At 39.2% G+C, this 25910-nt stretch overlaps 1 protein-coding gene across 1 annotated transcript in view; it reads right to left on the reverse strand.

The window, feature by feature from the left end:
• LOC145994877 (vesicular acetylcholine transporter-like) overlaps positions 1–25910 on the reverse strand; it is a 201558-nt gene that overhangs the window by 89588 nt on the left and 86060 nt on the right. The window contains exon 2 of the mRNA XM_083131317.1: positions 21893–21987. Within this exon, the coding sequence (XP_082987443.1) occupies positions 21893–21934 (42 nt within the window). The 5' untranslated portion in view covers positions 21935–21987. The remainder of the gene's footprint in view (positions 1–21892; positions 21988–25910) is intronic.

Raw genomic sequence — 25910 nt, forward strand, 5'->3', positions numbered from 1 at the left:
GTCTCGTCTCTGTATTTAAACTTTCCTCTTTCTCGTGGTGGTTTCAAGGAACTAGTTCAGTGTTTTGAAATAATGGATATTCTAAAACGTATATAAAAAGTTTAAAACACATAAGTATGTGGACATTGAATTTGCATTTTTAAGTCCATTTTATGCAATAATAAGCTAATCGAGACTGGATCTACAATTAAAAGTGGGATCCGAACCACTAGGTGCATCCACCGGGTATTCAACTCGAGGACCCCTTGATTACAAGGTGAAAATATAACACACCCGACCTATGTGTATAATGACAGCCGATCCTTGGTACTTTTGATTGATTGATTTGCTTTATTTTACCTTTTTTGTGCCACTTTTGGCTAATTTGCGAAGATGGGAATGAGTGATGATATGATGAAATTGATGAATGGACACTGACAAACATCCATGCCCAGGCCGGGATTCAAACCCTGGCGTCGTAGAGCGATCTGATTACTTCGCTAAAGGACCGGCACACTTTTGATTTACGTGAGATGTCATTTTCATTTACAAATCTCTAACGAAGCTACATTCTCGCACTGTTAGCTTCGATCTCGTCTTAATTTTCGTCTCGGTGGCACATCGTCCCTCCTCTTCGTCAAGATTAAGAGCTAAAAGTGAAGAGATTAACAGAGCCGTAAAAATCAAGAGATTAACTCGTACAGGGTTCTCAAGCCTGCATTATGAACACTCTTTACTTTTCCAGCTAGGAAATATTCTCTGTTTTCCATTTAATACATTTTTTCGTAAAGAAAAGAACTTTCGTACGGCCACTCTCTCCAAAATGACCAGGATTAAGATAAATATAAATCTTAACGATGCGCGCCTGTTTCTTATGCAACCCAGAATGCATGACCATGTTGCTGGTGGATGGCAGTTCAGGGGGCAACAAGCGGCTTCAACAGCTTCCAGTTATTACAATTCCGGCTACGAACACCATCCCACGTCGCCTTAATCTTCAAGTTAGTTTAATTTTTGTTGCCAACTACGAGTACGTGACCTTCTCAAAGTGTCCATGATTGTGAGCGGAGACCATGCAGTAAAATTCTAACCCGACGTCTAGCTTCTGAGACTCAAGAAGAAAACCAATTTCGGTTTATTGGAATCTTGAAGGTCGCACAGTTCCCATTTACGCTATAAATAATGCCGTGCTTTCATCTTTCTGTCGGAAATATGACTTGGAGCAGCGTGTTTGTTTGTGTTCTCAGTTTAACGTAGTTTGACGCTTCATCATCATTCTTCTAAGTCTAGACAGGTATTTATCCTAATCCTTTCCATGTATGATTCGGGTTAAAGGTTCTAAAATCAAACGAGTGACTATTTGCCGTGCCTTTTTCTGCCAAGCGTTTAACTTGTCTATATGACAAGTGCTCTCATCATTTATGAGGATGAATGATGAGTAGCTAAATCACCCATTGGGAGTTGCAGGTTCGATCCCATCATTCATTAGAATGATACGGTATTTCAACAACTCTGAAACGAGTTTCGATGTGTAACACCGGAATGGCCCATCTCTTCTTGTAAATTATTCATAGCTCGGAAATTATTGAATTGAATTGCTGTTTTAAGTCCACTTTATACACAGAAAGGCTAATCTGGACTGAACCTACAGTTTAAAGTGTGATCCGAACACTGTGCCATGTACCTCCACGGGGTATCGAACCCGAGACCCGTTGATTACAAGGCGATAACGTTACTACTACGCCATTGGGGAGGCATAGGAAAATTATTGATTGATTCCTTGGTTTTTGTTTATTTTATTTCATTTTCTGTTACTTTTGGCTAATCGCGAAGATAAGGATGAGTGATGATAAGGTGAAATTGATGAGGGGACACTCATAAACACCCATGCTCAGGCTGCGAAACTAATCCGGGATCCCTGGCGTCGTAGCGCCCTGTGTTAACCATTCCGAAATCGGTGTACTGAAGGAGCTGTCAAATTACTGAGAGAGACATCCTTTCCATTGACCAATCTGTGAATATTGGCAAAGAAGATAAAAAAGGCATAAAAGAATATGTAAAATGGTCAAATGTCTTGCCCTACTGATCAGAATTATGCAAACCTCTAACTTCCAGAGAATAGTTTTGGTGTGTGAAAAGCGCATCATGCGAGCTGAATTGGTCGTTACAACCTTTTTTGGTGTTCTTCCTCTCTCTTCCTCTTGAAAGGGATATAATTTTGCACGTGATTGGTTCTTATTCAGGCGGTGGCGCTGAGGTTCGTTGAGGGATTTCCTGCTTTGTTGCGTCACTTCCGGTCACGCTCCTTTCGGAGGAAAGTGGGGAGAAAGATGAGAGAAGACCAATTGAGAGGGGAAAAGGAAGACAAGAGACATGAAGCAGTTCTCCCTCTTCGAACATAACGAATAAATGTCTATCTTTCTTCCTCGTATTTTGCTAAGAAACCTCGTCTAAATGATTACATGACAAACAGAGGACGTTTTCAGTTTCAGTATTTAAACTGTTACATTGTTACGTGAAAAAGGGACCCTTCGGCTGGAATAAGAAATCTGAAGGTGCACAGTACGGAATTGCAAAACGAGATAGTGCTGCCATCTTCTAGAAGAAAAGGGCATAATAGTTGCAACTATTATAGTTGCTCGTGAATTCATAGAAAAATCGCTTGAGCACTGTATAACCAGTAAGTGATGAGATTCATGAAAAAGGAACGAGCACGTTGTTGTTGCGTTGCATTGCGTTGTTGTTTATGCTGCTTTGTGTTCCCGCGAAATGTTGTAATCAGTAGCAGCGACTAGGAAGCGGGGGGGGGGGGGAGGGGCAGTTTTCCCACACTTTTTGCCTTCGCTCTATGGCCTCTTAATTCTAAACCTTGTCTACAAGATAGAGCAAACTATCCTTCCCCAGTTTTCCAGATTACTTCCAGGTGGCAAACAGTGTGGACACAGATGAACATATTGCAAACGTATATCTAAGTAAATACACTTATCTGTGGCATGGGCTATATTACCCAACCATATCTGGTAAAGTGAGTGTGGTGAGTTCAGTATGAATGTATCTCCAGAAGGGAGCATGATGTAGAAAATGGTGTTATTGAAATGAGTACCATTAGATTACCCACCCTTGCATCAACTTTCCAGATGGCAAACAAGTCGGAGAAAGCTTATATTCTGTACACAGTAAAGGTATAGCGAAATATAGCAATTTTCTAACGACATTAAGTTGATTTCTGTTGGCCCATAGAAAATATCACATTACCCCATGTTACATAGAACACAATTTTTCCCTCATGATAAAATTATATATTATTAATATGAAAAACACACCATCCCTAGCCTCTCCTTCTTAACGTGCAAATTAATAGGTGGAAAATCATTTTAATTATATTTTTTAGATAGTAAGGCTTAATATAAGGCCCAATTCCATAAATTCATTATCCCATATTGAAGACTACGGTGAGGTCTCCAAGATGGCATAGTGGTAAAATGGTCGCATTGTAATCAAGGGGTCCCGGGATCGATACCCTACCCGGCAAAGGTACATTGTGGTTCGTATTCAACTTTAAACTGTAGATCCAGTCACGATTAGCCTTTCTGTACATAAGGTAGATTTTACACAAAGACTCAAACACATCAAGAATATGGAATTATTATTGAAGTAAATAAAACCAGTACTCTAGCTACGTAACGTGAAACTTGCCAGGTGTCAAACAAATTTTTATTACGTTTTTTACTTAGTGAGGCTCATTATGAGGCAAGCCTCATAAATTCCCTAGAGGGGGTGGGGAGTTTAGGTTAGCCTACTGTCTAAAAATAACTAATATATTGAATGACATCCATCTTGAAAAATGCATTGTTTTAACCGTTTCGTATACGTTATTCCTAACAGCTGCAAATTCACTGTCGTTGGTTTTCCTTACATTGCAAGCTTTCCCAGGTCAAACCTTATTTTTTATCAGAGAACGGAAGATAGAATCGAGTTTATATCATTTGGTTTTGATGGGTTTTATACAAGTTAGAAGATGGAAACTTAACTGCAAGCTTTGTAAGACGTGAGGAAACTTTCCATAAGGTTATTAAAGTTATAAGCAATACAGTGAACAAAGTAAAGGTATAACGATAAGTAGTTACTTGAGAAGACAATTCAAGATAAAGAGAAGCTATCATTTGTGTTGTTATGCTTCAGATGATTATAATTGGCAGAGCTGCCATCTATAAACCTAAAGACCCAAAGATCATGTAAATGAACACTTGGTCAATAGATGGCGTTCATGATCAATTACATGCCGTGAAGAAAGCATTGTTCGGATTGTCTTTCAGAGTTTTGTAAAATAACAATATAGTCACTACACACCGTTGTGCTAGGGCACCCGCAGTATTTTTTTCTCGGGGGAAGGAAGGGGGCAGAGTTAGAATTCATATCTTCCCCTTCAGTCATGGAAACTTTAGCTATTAGTGTTGTTATTATTATTATTTTACACAGTGGCGGCGATTAGGGGGGCGAGGGGGGTTGTTGCCCCCTAAAAAAATCGCCACTTTGCCCCCGCACTATGCTAAACCTTATATACAAAGGGAAATATACTGTCTTTGCCCCCCCCCCCAGTTTTGCACTTCGCCCCCCCGGTTTTGGAACCCAATCGCCGCCACTGCAAATCATAAAATTCAAATTGAATTGAAAATACGGTGGCGTTGTGTACAAGTTCAGACTCGAGTCTATTATTTAGATAGAAACTGATTTCCCTTGTTTGTTCTCTATAAACATCTATCACTTTGTTGATGAACAGTTTCTTGTCTTTTTGTACTTTTTCACAACGCACAGATATCAAGCAGATAATACTTAATCTACTGTCGTTTATGGTACCTCTGATCCATGTTTTTACGTGCCGAAGAGTACTGTAAAAAATCAAACTGACGGCGTGTGAATTATCAAGGTCAGATCCGGACTTTGGGAAATAATTTCGCGACTTTTCGTAATCTCGAATAGCCGAGATATTCCAAAGGATTTTATTTTTAAAAAGTTAGTTTTTGATACATTCTGAAATATAAGTGTCTGAAATTTCGTGAAATTGACACTTTTAATTCTAGAAGTGCAAGACGATCACTTGAGGGGGAAATTAGATATTTTCGCTGCATCGGGAAAGTTCGAAAATTTTTCTAGATACCAGTATATCAGGGTGGGCAAGTGTCCTCTGCTCCTCCTCCGGCCACCCGCCGTTGTGTAGAATATAATGCAAATGAACAAAAGTAATATGGCACTGTAAGACAAGTGCCGAAACAACAAAGTAGAATTGTCTGTGGTGGTGAAACATATTTCACACATTATTCTTACCCACCGAATCAGGGTTGCCATGTATCAACATTTCTAACTAAAGTTTGAGAATTTTCGGTTACTTTTAGAATCACCCTCGTATATACACAGTGTAATTATTACGAATCGATTTCGATCGAAAGCTATAGGCAATCAAACAATAAATGAACAGCGTGGACCATACAGGAGGAATGACTGGGCTCCCGTAACGTCCTCTTGTATCGAGATCGAGAGACAGAGGAAATGAATTGGATGGGTGCTCGGTTGCAGGGAAATGAGAAATTTCCACGGCTCCCTGAAGCATCCTTTCGGTTCAGCTGCCGGCGAAACAGCAACTCCCGCTAACTAATGCCAGAATCCACTCGAGAAGCCTCTCGTGCCGCACTCGACGGGGGTCGAGGGTCCTTGTCCTCTGCCCATGTTATTGGAGGGCTCGCAAGGGGGGAGGGGGAGGGTAAAGGGGCCGAAGAATGCAGCGAGGAATAACCGAAACGTCGTCACAGAGTGGAGACTGATGAAGAGGCGAAATTTAAAGCATTTGCTCGACAGAGATTCTTTTTCTTTTGGTCCTTCCCAGGGGAATGGACTCGTTCAGATTGAAATGTCCCGACTTGGAGAGGCTGTTGGGTCTTTGCGCATGCGCAGAAGGAACGGGAGCAGACACGTGTGATTACTCTGGCTTCTATGGAGCTAGAAATTCTCTCTAAGTTTAATGAAAAGTTTTGTGACCCCCAGTGACTCACGGACGTGCCCACGAGGCTGATTTTTGTTTCGACAAGTTGAGCGTTTGACTCGCTATCTCACCTCCAAACAACCAGGGTTAGAGGCTAGATCGGGGAATTTGTCTTTATTGTATTTTTGTTCTACTTCACACACAATACATAATGTGCAAGTGTGGCCCGTGTCAGAAGTGTTCATTTTAAATCAACTTCCCTCACCCGCCTCCGTCACCCTCATGACGCTCGCAAGTCTTCCGGAGGGTAAAAGTGAAGTCTTTCCTCATGAACAGTGGCGTCGCCAGAAATTTTTCTTGGGGTGGGCTCATGGGTGGATAAAATATCATTAGGTGGGCTCTGGTTTGGTGGTCATGGCCAGGGCCGTGAATTTTTCGAGGTAGAGCGACGTTCATGAACGTTGTGCTGTACTGGAGCATTCTTGTTGATGGCTCAAATTCATACCTATAATGCAATTATTACAAATATTTTGTATGTAATTTTTTATAGTGTTAAAAATTCGGCATATAAATTTCCTGTATATTTTTAAAAAAATGATTATAAAAATAAAGTGAACTAAGCGTTCATCGTTTAAAGAAAAGCTTCTTTAGGCTTTTTCAAGACAAACTAAGCTTGTAAACGTAATAATGGAAAAAATTATATTCAACTGATAACATTAAAAAAGGATTTAATTTACCAAAACTCATTTAGTCACAGTTACCGGAATAGTAGAAAGAATTCTAGAATAACTATTTTGATCAAATTTATTCAATAAATTTTTCCTATTTTTGTAGGTTTACTCATTGTTATATTACATGTGTTAAAATTTTAATTTGATCACTTTGGCGCACGTAATCATTTCTCACACGTGAAAGGAAACCAACCTAATGGAGAATCTAGAAACGTTCTTCACTTTTGAAGTGAAACGGACTTATGTTAGTCAATTGTTAAGGCCCCTTTGTGTGCTTTATGCTATAATTATTTACCAGCTTCTTACTTTGCGTTATCTAAATTTTCTATCTTCTTATTTATATATATAAAAATGGATGCATGTGTGTATGTGGGTGTGTATCTTTGTTTGTTCCGGCATAACTCTCGAACGCCTGGATCAATTTCAACCAAACTTGGTACACGTATCACTTGCAATCTGGAAATAATATTTTGGGGTAAGACACCCCTGGCACACCTAGGGGTGGGGTGGGAAGGGGTGACATGTATAAATAATCGAGAACCACCGATATTAAATTCCGCACAAACAGACATCCGTGAATCTATGCAATCCGCACAACTATAGTGTTTCTCGGGTTGTCTAACATTCAGGCTGTTTTGCGATTGAAATCCATAGTTTTCGTGGCACTCCCAATGCGGTTCAACTCCAAGTTGAACCTATCGGCATGGGGGTGAGAGGGGGTGAAAAATAATATGGCACAAATGACCTAGATTAGTGTCGAATTTCATAGTTTTCAGAGTCACTAAGCTAATTGGCGACATTCACGATCATGTTTAAAATTAGTTACATTTTACACCATAGTGTGGGACCGTTAGTTACACATACAGACACGAATCGCGTAGATTGAGTGATTGATTTAGTTTATTTAATGTCGCTGATCCCGACGATGGGGACGAATGGCAATACGATGAAGGAACACTCACGTACACATATGACCAACACAACACTCCCCCCCAACATAAGCATTTTATTTGAAAACAAGATATTTCAGTTATTCAAATGAAAAACTTTCCTAAACGCCCAGCGTTTAAGTCTCTTGCATCCTATAAAACTTTTGGGTTCTTATTTTTTTCAGCATTTTTTTTTACTTCGATCCGATCTTGTTTTTCTTAGTTTTTCACAAGGTGTGAAAATAAGGGAAAACAGACATTGGGCACACACACACAACACTTCCTTCTGTTCCATTTTCCTTCTGTTCCATTTTCCTTCACTCCAATCAAACGAAATTGACAGGGGAACCTGCAGTCATCTTCGATGCGTTATTCAGCTGTTTATCGAGACAAGAGATCGATCACTCGAACTCGAAAACCTTCCCAAATGACTTGAAGAAAACAAGCAGAAAACGAAACAGAAAGACTGGGCGGGGATGGGGGAAGAATGAAGGAATTTCGAGTTTGTTGACTGACTCCCAGACAAGCTCTCTGCATGTAAAAAGGATTAGTGATCGAGAGGAGGGGCTGGAAACTACCTCAATCCCCCCCCACCGACTGTCGCACGTTCCAGTGTCTCCTGGGGGAGGGTAACTCGGAGAGGAGGGGGAGAACTGCATCTGTTTACGGGACGAAGTTGGCTATCTCCATATTTATATCCCACGGGATAGCCAGTCCTCACTTTCCCAATAATGGAAAGATCCGCTTTCCCATTAACGTGGAGACAGTTCGGATTCTCCATTATTGAAGGATCAGGAATAGATTTTCTTTCCAGTTTCCAAAGTAACAACTTCCGCAGTACACAGTACTGTCAGCTGTTGAGGTTCGGGTTTATCTTCAACGGATTTGTGCCAGGTAGACTACAAATATGCCATTCAAGCATACAGGGTGTTGATAAAATTGTGGTCAATAATATTTTATGGACATGGCAATAGTGACGGATCAATGGCCCCTGCTATGACTTTTTTTTTGATAGTTTTGCATTTCACTTGGAAATATTACTTTGAAGACTGCACTATACTTACATTGAGAAATAGTCATTGGATCGTTTGATACTTCGCCACACTTGTAACAAGAATGTTTTTCACAAACTCTAGAATAAGCACTATTTACAGCGTTTTGCAGCCACATCTTCGAACCCCAAGGACCATGCGGGTATTCAATACTCTTGTTATAAGTCCACTTTGTGCACAAGTAGGCTAATCGGGAATGGGCCTGGTATTCGGAACCACTATGTGCCTACACCGGGAATCGAACCCAGAAGCCCTTGATTACAAGTTAACGACGTTACCACCACGCCATTGATTAGGCTCATGGATATTTAGAATTGTGAAGAAAATTAAGTTGTTTTCAATTCCTCCTAGACCAAATCTTCACAACAGCGAGTGCTGTGAGATGAATTCTAAATAGATCTAGCTCTCCAGAATTTTCGAACATTATTTTTGATAGAAAGGATTGCTGTTACTGACAAGTAAAGGGTCAGTTACGGTGAAACAAGTTGCCCGGTAATGCATATATTTTTGGAAAGTACTCATATTACTCATCAGTTGGCGACGTAATTTAGGGTCTTCCCATAGGCTCCCACGTTAACTTTGAGACCCCTTATCTCCTTAACCTCACACCCATTGCCCCTAATACTTCACCTGTACCTTAGTTAAGATGAGCACTTTCCAAAAATATATACATTACCGGGCAACTTGTTTCACCGTAAGTGACCCTTTACTTGTGACATATAACATTTCCAAAAACGTGTATATACCTTTTAAAATATATTTCTGGCATTTGTCTGTGTATTTACTGTTACCGAACGATATACCAGTCTTCCCTTCCTTCTGCCTGCAGCTTCTCATGTTTCCTTGACATTCGCATAGTATGCAACACTTATATTTTCCAAGTTGGAAACACTGCCGTTTATTAAACGGGTGTAACTACCGTGGTGGTACATATTCTGAATATTTTTTTTTGAGGGCTTGTAGTGTCTAACAAAAACTGTTATCGGTGGTATAAGCTAATTCAAATCGTAAAGATAATTCCATTCAGCGTGCCTTTTGTGATTTCTATAAAGTTTTTAATAGTCATATATCTCTCTTCAAAATATTCAGTAGAGGTGCAGGAAATTTGCATGCAATCTGCCTAGAACAAACTATTCCTCTCCTCCAATTAGTCCTTAGGCAATTGGGCTGCTCATTCCCAACCCAGGATGAATTTCATCTTTCCAGCCCCACCCCCACCCCCCTTCTGAATACGAACGTGGACTGACCCGCAATTTGAAAAGGCTTGAAGTTTCATAGCTCTCAGGGGAGGGCTGATCTCATTTTGGATAGGCGGGTAGGTTGGGCAGATAAAGCAGGAACGAAGCGGAGTAGGGGTGAGGGGCGGACGAAGAAAGAGGCTCGGGGGGAGGTAGGATGGAGGAGACAAAGAGAAATAAGGACAAAGATGTTGCTAGATTAATTAGGTTTTCATAATTAACGAACTCGGAACGAAGCAGTTCGAGTTTTTGAGTAATAGGCGAGAGGAAATAATTTATGGAAATTGATGCTTGGATTGTGTTTTTGAAGTTTGCTACAAGATGTCCCTGCTGCAGCAGGTATCGAACTTACTTCATATCTAGGACCAGTGGCATATTTGAAAAGAAAATCCAGTGGGAGAGGAAGATTTAAGGAAGTTATGTCGAAGCAGACTGATGTTATATAAATCCTAATACGAGAATAGAGTTTGTCCCTACTTGTATACTCATCAACGCACATGTATGCCTCTGTTCTTAGAAGTCTTAATGAGTGTTCCTCTTATGATGCACCCACTAAATAGTAATTTTTTTTAGTGTGAACCCCTAAGTTGAGGAAGAGATGTGTTTTTGTCTTTTTTATTTTGATGCCTCTAGAGGCCAGATCCCTTGATCAGAAACATGAAAGAACTTATAAACAAAAGTTCTCAAAAGATGGCGCTATGCGTATTAATATTATACATCTCGACGGTAACCCTCTTCAAACTCCATCCTGTGCAGGACCACTTAACTTTTAAGTCAAAATGTTATTGCCGCATGTACAATACTGTCGATATTATCATAACTATTGCATTTTTTTAAAAATTTTGGGCTCAAGCGGGCTGTTATTGGTTCAATATCTGACAAGAGTTCAAAGATTAATTGTTGATCCATCAACGTGATGACAATTGAACTTGAACTACTTGGAAAGAGGATGTGACAGGCTCAGAAAACAACGGCAATGAATTCCATGTGTTAACCAGGCGTCACCCAATGAAAAGTCTCTAAGGGCTCTTACGCCATGGAATAAAGTTTTAGTTTCTTGAAAATGCTTCTTACGATATGTAACCTTCTGCCTCTTTTACGCTTTTCACGACGATGGGGATGAATTATGATGAGATTAAGGAACACGCTGAAAGTATGCCGAGATCAAGATTCGAACCAGGAACCTTCGAAAATGTCACGGAGACGGATATTATTAATTAGCAGGCTGATTCAAGTGTGTGTGGGAGACAAGGACTAACAGAGTGAGATCTCCTACATACAAATGCAACGCAGATATTACTTTTAGACTAAGTTATGCCAAATCGTTAATTTTTTTAATATTTTTACTAACTCCAATATCATTTTTTCATGTGTTTTTTTCAAAACAACTTTTTCCTCAGTGGAGGCCCCGAAGCCCCCTAAATCCGGTCCTTGTTAATTACACTGGACTATATAAAGAGGCGCATTCCCACTCTCCCAAATAGATGTAATTAAAATCTCAACTGCTCATACAATTTACAAGAAGTACACAAAAAATGAAAAGTAGAAACATTGACGTGAAGGATAGCCCGGACTGTCTAGATAGCGCAGTAGCTAACGCTGTCGCCTTGTAACCAATGCTTGTTTGAGTGATCTATTAGATTTATTTTCGCTTTTCTCCCACTTTTGGATAATCGTGAAGACGGCAATGAATGGTGATAAGTTGGAAATGATGAAAGGATAATCACAGACACACACGGACAGAACAGCCACACAGAGGAATATACCTCGTTAGCCTGCAAAAATGCAGCAAACGGTACTGCTGGAAGCAGGGATGCCCATGCTGCCCAAGGCCTATGACGCACTCCCCCCAAAAGGTAGAACATTCGCCCCTCCACCCCCTTTATGCCGAATCATTTACTCAAATTATTTTGGTCAGACAAAATTTGCGGGACAATATAATACAGACATATTTAAGCAATATATGTTTACTTTAAACACTTTAGGCTCACTTTCATATTTGCTAACATAAAACGTACAAAACTGTTCAGGCTCACTACCATTGTTAGTGTACTGAACCTTATTCTTCACAGTTTGTCTACTCGACTAACCTTGTATTAATGTGAACAGCACACACCCTCCCCCCATCCAAACCGATTCAACCCTATCGCCGCGATCACCCACAAGTAGGTAGAAAAACTGTACATAATAACCAAAACTAAAAATCAATAACAAGTCAATCGAACGAAACGATCCCTCCATTCTTATGTGAAGATAGGCCTATATAGAATTGGTATAAAATTTTGTCCCCCCAAAAATTATCATGACGCATGGGCTGGAAGAGAGTTTGATATTTGAGTGACTTCAGCAAAGGTTACCCTTTAAACACAATGGGATCTACGCTTCAATTCCCGATAGAGGCACATTCCACGGTGCACGGATTCCACTTTAAACTGTAGGTCCAATCCCGATTAGCCTATCCGAGCATAAACTGGACCTGAAACAAACTTTACCAAGGATGTTCGGATGAACGAGGATGCTGGGGACACAAAATTTAATCCCAACATTTAAAATCGATATTTGTGCGTTAGCGTTACAAACTATGCCTCTCACTAATTCAATACGATATTTGCGCACTATGAGCCATTACTCTCAATAATTCAATACGATATGTGCACTACAAATTATGTCTCTTAATAATTCAATACGATATTTGTGCCCTAAAAAATTATGTCAATAATTCAATACGACATTTATGTATTACAAATTATGTCTCTTAATAATTCAATACGATATGTGTGGAATACAATGCATGTCACTTAATAATTCAATACGATATTTGTGCACTACAAATTATGTCTTAATAATTCAATACTATATTTGTGCATTACAAATTATGTCTTAATAATTCTATACGATATTTGTGCACTCCAAAATACGCTTTCAATAATTCTAGACGATATTCATGCAGCATGAACCATGCCTCTCAATAATTAGACGTTACAACAATGCCTCCCAATAATTAAATACGATATTTGTTCGGAGCTACGCCCCTCTCTGCTACTAATTCATTCCTTCCAGTATCTGTGACCGGTTTACCAAAAATAACTACCCTCAGGTGCCAAGTTTGAAATTGGAACAACACGTTCGTGCTCTTGCAAACAACCCTGTGGCTTACTTCTGCACGGCACAGCACAATCAGCGTGCGTATTTGTGTGAATGTGGGCGGAATCCCCAATGTGACCTGAGCGAGCTTATCGATCGGCACAGGTGCTGCTGCCCGGGATCAAGGTGCCCTTCCAGCTACTCGCAGCGCCACTCCGTGGCAGCGGCGAACTGGGGAAGCAACCGACCTTCACGCTGACCCGCCTGCAACCGTGAACGCTGTTCCCCTGGCCTTGTTCGTGAGCAAGGTAGCGAAATCTTGAGGGGAAAGTACGCGGCGATTATGCATATAAGGGAGGCAGGTTGGGCGATAGTGGCTCGGTAATCGGGTTTGTTTTATGGCGATTATATTCAAATGGTATAAACAGAGAGAGAAGGCGTTAAGAATTTGCGACACGTGGACCTTAAAAGGGCAAAAAAATGGACGCAAGATCGGGGATAGAAATAGCGAAATTTATTGAGCTAATAATAAAGATGAAATAGTACATACAATTAGGTTGATTGCTTCTTTTAATCACAGCAGTCGCGTAGCCAAATCGTTTGCATTTGGCGCAAACGGTCCCGGGTTCGATTTTAGGCAGATTCCCCAAAATTAGCCCGTCTAGTTTGCTTCACTTTTTGACTCTCTCTGCACCTTGTTACGGGTTTATTTTGTTACGGCTTTAATCTCATGCAAAATGTTGAAAAATGTAACGTGGTCGTATTACGCATTTAATGTTCCACCAATCAGTGCTCAGATGAAGAGAGCGTTTAACCTGTACATAACCGTTTGGATCAACGGATTACTGTAACTTGCAAATTATAAATTTTATTCTTTGTGAAGCAAGATAAAAGAAAGAAACATATTGAGACTCAACTTTTAAAATTGTATAATGATAAAAGAACTTATGTATAGAATATTTAAAAGAATGTAACTGTATTATGATATGAAAAATATGTAATCGCCGGTAGTTTCAGAGTAAACCCTTAGGTTAAAATCGCAAAATTTAGGTAATATAGCGACACTTCCTGTGTTTAATAGGAAGTATATCACCTGTGTTTAACAGGCTTTAGGGGCTACTCTTCTGTGTTGAACAGGGAGTAGAAGACCGGTGTTTAATATGTCTGAGGTTTTAATTCTTCCTGTGTTGAATAGGAAGAAGACAACCTGCGTTAACAGGTTACTTTTCAAATTCTAAACTTCAAAGTAAGGTTTACTGGACAATTCCTTCTACTACAACTGTATGAAATTTGGAAAATAAACAGTCAAACCCATCTACGGTGTTCAGTGTTTCCATGATCCAGAGATGGCTTCAGGGAAGGTCTGAAGAGTCTTAGGCCCGACAGAAAGAGCAAGGGTAACAACTGTAAAAAGGAACGTAACATCCTGCGCATCTAGTTGGTTACACGGTGCAACACCGACTCGCCTACTTCGTTCATTTGGTGTCAAGTAGTGTATTTGGTGGCTGCACCGTTTGCAATGCGTTTTGGAGCGGCGTAATGTGTGGTGTTCGGTCACGTGGCGCGTGCTAACTAATCAGTTGAACGTATAAAGCAGCAGACAGGCATTTGTTGAATCTTCTGAACTTGGAACACCGCTATTGGTTTACTTGGTTGAACGTCATTTCCTTGCCCCGGCATACACCTAGTGTCAAAAAGAGCAACGAACTAGACGGGACTAATTTCTGCACTGACCCAACAATGTGAGGGCAAATAGGGAGCTACTTGAAAAGAAGTACCTGGCTCCGGTCTCGATAGCTTGAAAACAGCGGCGATGGGAGTTGACCACTCTTTGCCCAATGCAAAAATAAACCCTTGGCAGACCCTGGCCCTTAGAGGGAGTTCAGTTGAGTTTTAGGCTATTTTAATCGTTTCTTGAGGAATTTCTACATTGCTATTCTGGTGTGTAAAGAGAAACCTTCAAGCTCTCCTCTACGTACTATACTCTCGAAACTACGTTTTATATGGTAACGAGGCTCTGGCGCGCGTACCCATAGCCCGGATAATCATCTGGGAAGGTGAAGGAGGTTGTGTTGTCCAGTGATTTATCCACACACCCCCGACACCCCTAATACCTCCAAAGTTTCCTCAACACCACAATTTATGCTAATTTTGGCTCTAAAGTACCCTTACAACTTCTTAATACAAACTTACACCCCCAAAGCAAAATCCTAGATAAACCCATGGTGTTGTCTTGTGTTTTGAGTTTGACTTTATGCACAGTAAGCCTAATCGGGACTGGTCCTACAGTTTAAAGTGGAATCCAAACCACTTACGCCTCCACCGGGTATCAAACCTGGACCGCCCTTTCCGTGATGATGTCCTGCTGTGTTTTGCCTATACACCTGATGATTTTCCTTACACAGATTTGACTATTAATCAAGGCAAACTAATTTTAATTCTCAGATGTATTATACTTTGTTCTTTAAACAGTTCACATCAACATTTGTTCCTTTCTCAGGTCAAATTTCAATTACGTTTTTTTAATGACCTGGGTTATCAAACTTTATATTTATGGAAAATATGTCGTATAGCTGGCGGGCGATTTCTCGTTGATTTTTCTGAGAAAAGTTTTCCTTTAGTTCCTACATTCGTTTCCAGGAAAGTTGGAAAAATGTTTCTACATTACTTCTACGAAAGACAAACATCTATTCTCTTTGGGCGTTTATAATTTCCCTTGTGTGTCAGCATGAAATGTCAAACGCACTTCTGGAACTTATTTTTTAACTCTTTTGTGACTCAAGAAAGACTTTCTTCTGTCTTTAAAAGAATTACGTTTGGATACATTTGGAAATGACATTCCCCTTCCCACCCGTCAAGAAGTAGGATGGCGGATGTCTATCCCACACACTAAACGTGTGACGTCACTTCCCGAAAGCAGTGTTGCCAAAACTAAGTATAAATGAATATCACTGCGAAAAATGATTTATCATCCCCCACCCAAATACTCGCCAAACACTCCAAAAATAGAATTTTTCACAAAGTAACAGATTTTTTGCTCTAAATTTAAATTTTCGACTATAAAAATAAGCATTCTACATCGCCAAGTGAAAATTCTCTGTAAATTACAAAGGGTGCTAACCGAGGGTTTTTTGCCCCCACTTCCAGAATCAGAGGATCAGCAAAACCATTCATGAACATTTGAATAAAATTAACAGAAATATATATAGAAGTGGGAAAGATGATAGGTTTTGTGACTTTTTCTTATATTTTTGTATGTTTGTGCAAAGGTTTACTGAGAGAAAAAAACTGTGGTTTGAGCAAAGATGCCTCCATTCACAGCGACATGGAGGAAATATTTTGCGATTGAAGTATTGCTTTATTAATAATATTAGAGTGCGGATTAATGGAAGGTGATTCCGAACCCTCCCCCTCCCCCGCCACTAGAGCCTAGTATTGGTAGCAACAAAAGTAAAAGTGATTCTCTGCGAGGGTTGATTTTATCCCTTGTAACAATATGTCATTTTTAATATTGTAATACTATTTCTATTAGATTTTTATATGTAATCTTGTTCGTGATACAAGTACTTTTGAATATCAGCAATATCAACAAATTTAATGCGAAAGTCCTTGGTATTGAATTATCTCGATTTTTGTAAGACTTCTCTCGTGACGTCATCCTCACATTCAACCCTTGCACAATGAGATATGTGCAATACAGAACCTCAAATATATATTTAATATATATTTACGTGAGGACATGTGAAGTTCTTAAATTATTGTAATGTTTTCTTCTTGTTAATAATTATGATATTTCATTTGAGTGACAATAACAACTATCATGCCTACTTCACGACCAGATCTGGACATTTTTTTCTGAGAGTGTTCCTTCATCAGTTTAATCTAATAATCGCTGATCCTAATAGGTAGTCGCGATTGATGAGAAGTGGTAGAAAAGAGATGCTAAATAACAAAATGCGAAATACGAACTTATTGATCGAATATCGGTGACAGACCCAGTATGTCATAATCCACAAAATCGAATGCTATACCTAAATCAATAAAAGGGTACAAAACTTTTGACACTGTGCTTATTAGTAGACTTTGGATTTTAGATTTTTAATGTATTTTTTCCTTTACAGGTATGTAAGAAATAATAAGTAATGCATCGTTTAGTTAAAAAATGCAACAACTGATGAAGTTTTATAGTGCCTAAAAAAACTATTTTGCTTGTTAGAACCTATTTTAGGTTAATCCGCCTAAATCAATCTTTTGTTTAGGTATTTATATATTTTTAAAGGTTTTACAGGATTTTTATGTCACACGGAGACATTTGCTTTGTTTGGTCACGAAAAAATTCAATGACGAACGTGTTTGAAACGTACTCTCTGTCGATTTCCCTTCCTCCAAGTCCATGGTGATTTTTCAAAGTTCTAAACAAAGCAAAATGTCTGGTGCCACTGTTACCTGTACAATCCAAAGTTGGTCTGATCTGTGTGGTCTTGCTCACTTTCGCGTCACTTCGGTGTTTTGTAGCATTCACGCTTTGGAAACTAACATTTCAGGATTGAAGTTTGCACCACTGATTATGTTCTTGTTGAAAGATTATTTTCAGAATATAAGATGATCCTCACAGACAAAATTGCAGAGTTTTGACTGTGGATAACATGAAGAAAGATTGTTGCCTAACTATACGGTGAAGCGTGGATTTTAATAGCAAATTTCCAATGGTAAGTTCTGCCATCGCCGTAGGGTTAGGCAACACACATAACGTTATGCAAGATAGTGCCTATTTCAGGATATAGGTGTCCCATTTTTATTGCCGGTGACTATACCTAATCAGCATTTGTAATGAATTTTGAATTGTTTTAAGTTTTTTTGAACCTACTTCAGGATTTTTCGAGCCTAACTTAAGATTTTTAGGTCCTATTTTAGGATTTTTCGAACCTATTTTAGGTTTCTCGAACCTATTTTAGGATTTTTCGAACTTATTTTAGGATTTTTCGAACCTATTTTAGGTTTTTCGAACCTATTTTAGGATTTTTGGAACCTATTTTAGGATTTTTCGAATCTATTTTAGGATTTTTAGAACCTATTTCAGGATTTTTACAGCCTATTTTAGGTTTTTCGAACCTATTTTAGGATTTTTCGAACCTATTTTAGGATTTTTCGAACCTATTTTAGGATTTTTAGAACCTATTTTAGGAACCTAAAAGCACACTTTTTAGAACCTAAAAATCCGAGGTCTAGTTATTAGTTCAATAATAATACTAATAATATTGCGTGGCTTTATGACATACATAAAAAGAGTATGTATATTCTGTGTATGTACGTACACCTAATTCAGTATTATATGGTAACCCCAAAGTAGAACTTATATTCTCACACTGATTGGAATTATTACTTCACCAGTATTTCGAGACCCCCTACTAGGCACTCCCTTATTCATTTGATTTTTGTTATATAGCGTCGCTTTTCTGCAACTTCTGGCTAATCACGACAATGAGAATGAGTGATGATGAAATTGATGAAGGAACACTCACAAAGAACACCTATACCCAGGCTGGGATTCGAACCCGATACCCCCCTGACCTCGTAACGCGCTGTGCTAACCTTTCCGCCACAAAGCTCGGCAGGCACTCTCTTGTGTCTGTGCTATGTGTAAAGCGATTGAGTCAGGCGAGAGAACAGTAACCTGTACCACGCCCACCTTAACTACTTTGACTAATACAGGGTGTTCATAAAGTTCCGGCACCATTACATTACCCTGGCCACCGTTCCCCTCATATCACACCCTTGGATTTCTTCTTCTGGGGGTATGTCAAAGATTGTGTTCCAGATGTTGCTACTCTTCAAAGAAGAATAACGGAGAGTATCCTAACTGCTACTGGTGATATGCTGGGGCGTGTACGGGCAGAAGTGGATTACCGCCTTGATGTTCTGAGAGCAACCAAAGGAGCGCCCATTGAGGTGTGTGGCATGTAAACGTGGAGCGTTGTAGCTCATTTTGTAATCAACAGCATTGTTCTATTGCATGTAGTTTCCGAACTACTTGTATGTTTTTTTAATGGTACCGGGACTTTATGAACACCCTGTTTATATATTGTTTAAGTCATCTGATCACTTACAATGATTAAGGCTAAGTTTTAATTTACTCAACTTGAAGGCGGGTAGTTTCCACCATTGTCGCGACTACACTCCATGGTTGACAAATTAAAATAACTGATTGATTTGGTTTATTTTACTTCGCTTTTCTTCCACTTTTTCTAATCGCGAGGATTTGGATGAGTGATGATATAAAATTGATGAATGGAAACTCAAAACACACCCATGCCCAGACCGGGATTCGAACTCGGGACCTCTGTGTTGTAGCGCGATGTTCCTACCACTCCGCCAAGGAGGCCGGCAAATTAAAATAAAGAAAACCACAAATATACCAAAGCATGTGTCTACTTCCAACAGCAACTTCCCTTTCCTTGCCAGTCGAAAGCATTTCCCTTCGCGATACAAAATCCTCGAATAACCCAGACCTCAATTCTGCAGGTCTCGACCCAACAAATCTCGCCAACAATGGAGGTCGCTTCTCTTTCTATCTGCCTCATTTCAACAACAATGCGTAGCACATTGTTGCCTCCGGGGACGGGAAGTTGCGAAACGTATAGAGGGGATTTCGGGTTTTGGCAGGCGAGAGAGAGTGCGTGAGAGGGAGAGAGAGAGCTTGTACGAAACAATGGCTCGTTCACGAGGGGATGGTGATGAATAGGAACACGGCGTTGTGGGGGAGGATAGCAGTTGTCTCTGAGCTCGGTGAAAACAAGGGGATATCCTCTGTATTGCATTGTGCCGTGTCCTCCCCACCAATTACTGTTCTACATGAAATAAAATCGCCTCGGGATTCGTTCCTTCTATTTGTTCCAGTGTCTGGAAGGAATGAGCCAATTGCAGGCACAGCACTCATGTCTGGAGTAAGTTTATATTTACGTCCGCAAGAGTGGTTTCATTGTGGCCGTAAAACTGTTTTTAACTTAACAATAACATGTTAATAATATTTTTTGTATGATTAAAAATTGTTATTGTTGTTTGGGAACTTCCTTTGGCACTGCATTTTGCAGGCTAACGAGGGTCTGGCGTCTGAACTCGCAGCCAGTATAATCCTCTGTGGCGCTAGTGTTGCGTCTTGCCCATAAGTGCTTGTGATTGCCCCTACATCCATGTCATCTTATGACAATTCATCCTTATCGTCGCGATTACCCAAAAGTGGCAGAAAAGAGAAGTAAACTTAAGCAAATCAACAGCTTAGTAAGTTCCTAAAATGGAACCAGTTTCAGTTCAGGCGTCTTTATTTTCTAAGAGGAACTTCTAGTTCTTCCATTCCAGAGGGGAACTGGCTCCAGTTCGAGTTTCCTCCTTTCATTGACGGGGCAAAAATAAAATAAGCATGGAAGCAGAGATGGTTAGTCATATATGTATAATATACCCCAAATTACCATAAAAATGCATATTTGTGCTAAAAGAGCAATCGTTTAACTAGTTTTCCTTGTGTTCTAGGGAAATGACTAGTTGAATGAAAGTCCGTGTGACCTTTGACCCCGTTTGACGCCCTTCTCGGGAGTAACTAACTCAAGTTCGACTATATTTCTTCCCTAGAGGAACTGACTTCGCTCTCTTCTTCTCGGGAAAAGAATGTTCCAGGTCTAATTCCATTCTTTCCGAGAGGAACTGGTTCCAGTTCTGATTCCTTCCTTTCCGAAAGGAACTGGTTCCAGTTCTGATTCCCTCCTTTCAGAGAGGAACTGGTTCCAGTTCTGATTCCTTCCTTTCAGAAAGGAACTGGTTCCAGTTCTGATTCCTTCCTTACCGAAAGGAACTGGTTCCAGTTCTGATTCCCTCTCTTCCGAGAGGAACTGGTTCCAGTTTTGATTCCTTCCTTACCGAAAGGAACTGGTTCCAGTTCTGATTCCCTCCTTTCCGAGAGGAAATGGTTCCAGTTCTGATTCCCTCCTTTCCGAGAGGAACTGGTTCGTTCCAGTTCTGATTCCCTCCTTTCCGAGAGGAAATGGTTCCAGTTCTGATTGCCTGCTTCCCGAGATGAACTGGTTCCAGTTCTGAATCCCTCGTTTCCAAGAAGAACTGGTTCCAGTTCTGATTCCCTCGTTTCCGAGAGGAACTGTTTCCAGTTCTGATTGCCTCCTTTCCGAGAGGAACTGGTTCCAGTTCCGATTCCCTCCTTTCCGAGATTAACTGGTTCCAGTACTGATTGCCTCCTTTCCGAGAGGAACTGGTTCCAGTTCTAATTTTCTCCTTCCCGAGAGGAACTCGTTCCAGATCTAATTCCCTACTTTCCGAGAGGTTGTAATTCCCTTCTTCGCGAAATAAACTGGTTCCAATTCCCTCATTTCCGCAAGTAACTGGTTCCAGAGAAAGGAGTTCCAATTTAAATTTCCTTAAGTTTTAGTAAAACCGCAATAGTGTGGTATTTAAGAAATTTCCAGTGGGGGGAAATTCTACTGACTGTCTAGGGACAGCATGAGATAATGACTTTATGCCATATAACATTTCCACCCCATGGATAAAATTTATCAAGCAGAGGGGGGACACAAGTACCCAGAGGTGGGGAAATCCCCCCATCCCCCCTACAAATACCACCCTGCTGATGATAAGCAATAACATTTTCACATTGAATACCATGTTTCCATAGTGTAGTGCTGCCTCAAGCGAACACGCAAGTTTCAATTTTCCGTCAATGCTAGTTGTTGCGCACACACGACACCTCCATCTCGTTAGGAACATGACTGGAATACGATCGTAATCTGTAGGTTATGTGAAAAGTGGAAAAGAAAATAGGACACTTTATCTAGCTTCTTAACACCATGCAGCATAGTTTGAATTTCGACGCAATCAACTTAAATTTTCCTTTACTTACGTCATAATTAGTGGGCAGGTGGTCGCCATTCCCTGTTGTCATTCCAGTGTTGCCAAATAGGCGACGGGGCAGGGCTAAAATAGTTTCCCTCCAGCCTGAAAAAAAACAGAGGACAAAGAGTTACTTACACTGTAAATAGCTGGCTGCAGGAATTAATGAACTCGGATCATTTTGGCTGCTAACCAACTACCGTAAAAATTACAGTGACAGTTTTATTAAGGTATATTTATTGGTTACTACCAATGGTTACTAAATTCATCAAAAAACTTTTGATGCACCAGAAACACATTGATTGATGCAAGAAAGAGTGTTTTTTTTGTCGCGTTTACCAAGAATCAGGTTTACAGTTTAATTCATTTTTGTATATCATTTGTAAAGGTAATGGTTTTGCATCATATGGTGCAAGTGAATCTTTCTATGTTGATCTGTACTTTGATCCGTCTATTGATGCTTTTTTTAGTGCAACTTGCTTCATCTTTCTCGATGACTCAGGTGTGGGGTACAGACTATATGCATTTTTTGTTCCAACTGTTGCATTTATTTTTCTATGTATAGTTAATGGTAATTTGTATTCATATTTTTCTTCGCTTTTCTGCAACTCTTGGCTATTTGCGACAATGAGGATGAACTGCGATTAGGGACTTCGATAGTGAGATCGAAACCGACCTCTAACGTGCTCTGTCACCGCTAATGTTAATAAATTTAGTTTTAGTGGAACAGTCTTTAGAAATGTATTCATGGTGCACAACTATAATTTATGATTATTATTAGGTTTTCTCTCTGTTTCTCTTCCTTCCTCTGTTTCTCTCTCCCCCTTCTTTCTCTTTTTCTTCCTCTGTTTCTCTTTCCATTTCTTTCTTTCTCTTTCTTCCCGTTTCTCTTTCCATTTGTTTTTCACTATTTGTCTCTTTCTTCCTTTCTTTCTATTTCCCCTTTCTTTCTCCCCTTTTTCCTCTGTTACACTTTCCATTTCTTTCTTTTCAATTTCTTCCTTTTCTTTTAATTTCTCTATTTGTCTCTTCCTTCCATTCTTTCTATTTCCCCTTTCTTTCTCCCCTTTTTCCTCTGTTACACTTTCCATTTCTTTCTTTTCAATTTCTTCCTTTTCTTTTAATTTCTCTATTTGTCTCTTTCTTCCATTCTTTCTATTTCCCCTTTCTTTCTCCCCTTTTTCCTCTGTTACACTTTCCATTTCTTTCTTTTCAATTTCTTCCTTTTCTTTTAATTTCTCTATTTGTCTCTTCCTTCCATTCTTTCTATTTCCCCTTTCTTTCTCCCCTTTTTCCTCTGTTACACTTTCCATTTCTTTCTTTTCAATTTCTTCCTTTTCTTTTAATTTCTCTATTTGTCTCTTTCTTCCTTTTTCTGTTTCTCTTTCCCTCTTTCTTTCTCTCTCCTCCTCTGATTCTCTTGATTTCTTTATTTTTCAATTTGTCTTTCTTCCTTTCTCTGTTTCTTTCCCCCATTTCTTTCTCTTTTTCCTCTGTTTCTCTTTTCTCTTTCTTCCTCTTTCCATTTTCTTCCTCTCTTTCTCCTCATCGAAATCTAACCAAAACATGACCAAATTCCGCCTCAAACATTTCGTCGCACTGTGTCGCTGCAATCATTTTCGCATATCCTCGTTGTAAATCACGTTTTAATTGTTGCGAAACCCAATCAGCGAAACAGCCCTGCGGTCGAGCATCTCTTGCTTGATGGATGATGCTAACGAATAGAGTTCCCCTCCTCTCCTCCTGCTTAGTGACAACGTAATCTCATTTCTTCCCGTAATTACTGCCAAAAAAGGACGGGACGGATTCACTTTTGGAGACAGTGATGAATGGGAACTAATTTACCCTTCGCAAGCAACGAGCTTGATTATTTGTTTCTGTTTCGTAAATTCCGAATGAGTGCCTGACTTCAGGACCACTTGTCGGTTAATTACATAAGCGAAAGCGGGTTGGAATCGTTGGAAGAAAATGCACACCTAAGAGTGTATGGATTGACCAACTTCTCTTCCTCGTAGTACACCCTAAACTGCATTCTTGCAGTCTAAGGAGGCTCTGGCGCCCGGACCCGCAGTCAGGATAATTGTGTGTTAGGTTTATGTTGTGTCATCCATATGTAGTGATTGCCTCTCATCCATTTCTTCTTATCATCATTCATCACCAACGTTTCTATTAGCCAAACGTGGCAGAAGAGAGATCTAAAATTCCTACGTGACGTTAATCCCATTTAATATCACCTAAATTCACTTAGCTAATCCAATATAAATAATTTACATGTTCCAATAAATATGTGTGTTAGGTAATAATCAAAATCTAATTATTGATAACTCGTTTGAACCAGTTTGCACTTTCAAGATATTAAACAGGTAATTACATAGCAAACTTAATTCAGGAAGTGCGTGTTTCTATTCTCTTCATAAACTTTTATCTTCTCGTATAATATCTAAGAAACTAAAAGTTAAAATATACAAAACAGTAATTTTGCCTGTAGTAGTATATGGATGTCGAACTTTGTCCATTACATTAAAAGAGGAACATAAATTAAGAGTATTTGAAAACAAAATCTGTACGAAAATATTTGGACTTAAAAAGGATGAGGAGACAGGTGAGTGGATAAGGTTACATAATTTAGAACTGGAGAATTTGTATTCCTGTTCATATATTATTAGAATAATTAAATAAAGGAGACTTAGGTGGGCTGGCAATGTGGCACGAATGGGAGAGGCAAGAAGAGTTTACAGGATTCTTGTTGGAAAACCTGATGGTAAGAGACTAGTAGGAAAGCTAAGACGAAGATGGAGGGATAACGTTGAGATGGTCATAGAGGAAATCGGTAAGGATGGAAAAGTGGATTGGTCTTGCCCAGGATAGAGGCAGATGGAAGGCTTATGTTGCCGCAGCCATAAGCCTTCGGGTTTAAGAAGGCTAGAGAGTTGGTTAGTTAGTTGCAATAAACATTAAATTTCATTTTGATTTATTTACTAGATTTAGGGTTGAGCACATCACACGACTAATATGATGAAAGTCATTAAAATATTTTTAAAATTATGAAAAAATAATGTATTATTTTTAAGGCACTACAGTTTTTTACGTTGACAATTTTGGTCTACTCAACAACATTTTTCTCCATTTTTTCTGTTCGTAATAGAAGAGAAACTATCCATTTTTCAAGTTCTATTTTTCAAGTCCATTTTTAAGTCCTTCGGTGATCTATGCTTCGGCCAACATATAATGCCCTTATTTCTATTTTATATATATATATATATATATATATATATATATATATATATATATATATACACACACACATCTGACTAATTTTCCATTTGATATTCTATGCACAATCAGCGGCAAAGATAAGAATAGGCCAGTTTTTTATTACTATTTTCCTTTCATTTCCCCCGTTGTTCTGTTTCTTTATGAAATGGAATTGAGCTGAAGTTGTTCCAATTCTAGAACCCCTCATTGTGGACAACAGGATGAATGAATTGACTATTTGACTACTCTTATCTTTGCCCTTGACTGTACATATCCAAACCTCCGAGGCTCATTAAAGTTTATAATATTTTTTTGTCTTGAATTCTTTTATTTATCTCTTCATTTCTTCAGATCTTCCATCTGGTCCATTGATTGATTCATAGATTCTTAAAAATTTCCTTTCAAATACTTCCAGCTTTTGTTTACATGAGTCTCTAATGTATCCATGCTGATGAACTTCACACATTGGGTTCTAAAAATGGTGTTATTTTACTCTTTGGATCGAGTTTATTGTACTATATACTGACATTTACAATGATACAATTTACAATAGTTTTATGAACTTGTGTATCTGTGTTTTCAGTGCAAAGATTACATGCTTGTACTTTCTATTTTCAGGTGAGTACCATATTTTGAATTTATTTGGGGTCTACTTGTGATAAGTACTATTTCTATTTACTACCTTGAAAGATATGGACACCATGAGTTAGTTACCCTCTTAAAAGATGGGAGAGAGGGTCTTATGAGTGTTCTAAAGTATTTCCTTAATTTAT

The sequence above is a fragment of the Lepisma saccharinum genome, chromosome 11 (assembly GCF_977018435.1).
Source record: "Lepisma saccharinum chromosome 11, izLepSacc3.1, whole genome shotgun sequence".
NCBI lineage: Eukaryota > Metazoa > Arthropoda > Insecta > Zygentoma > Lepismatidae > Lepisma > Lepisma saccharinum.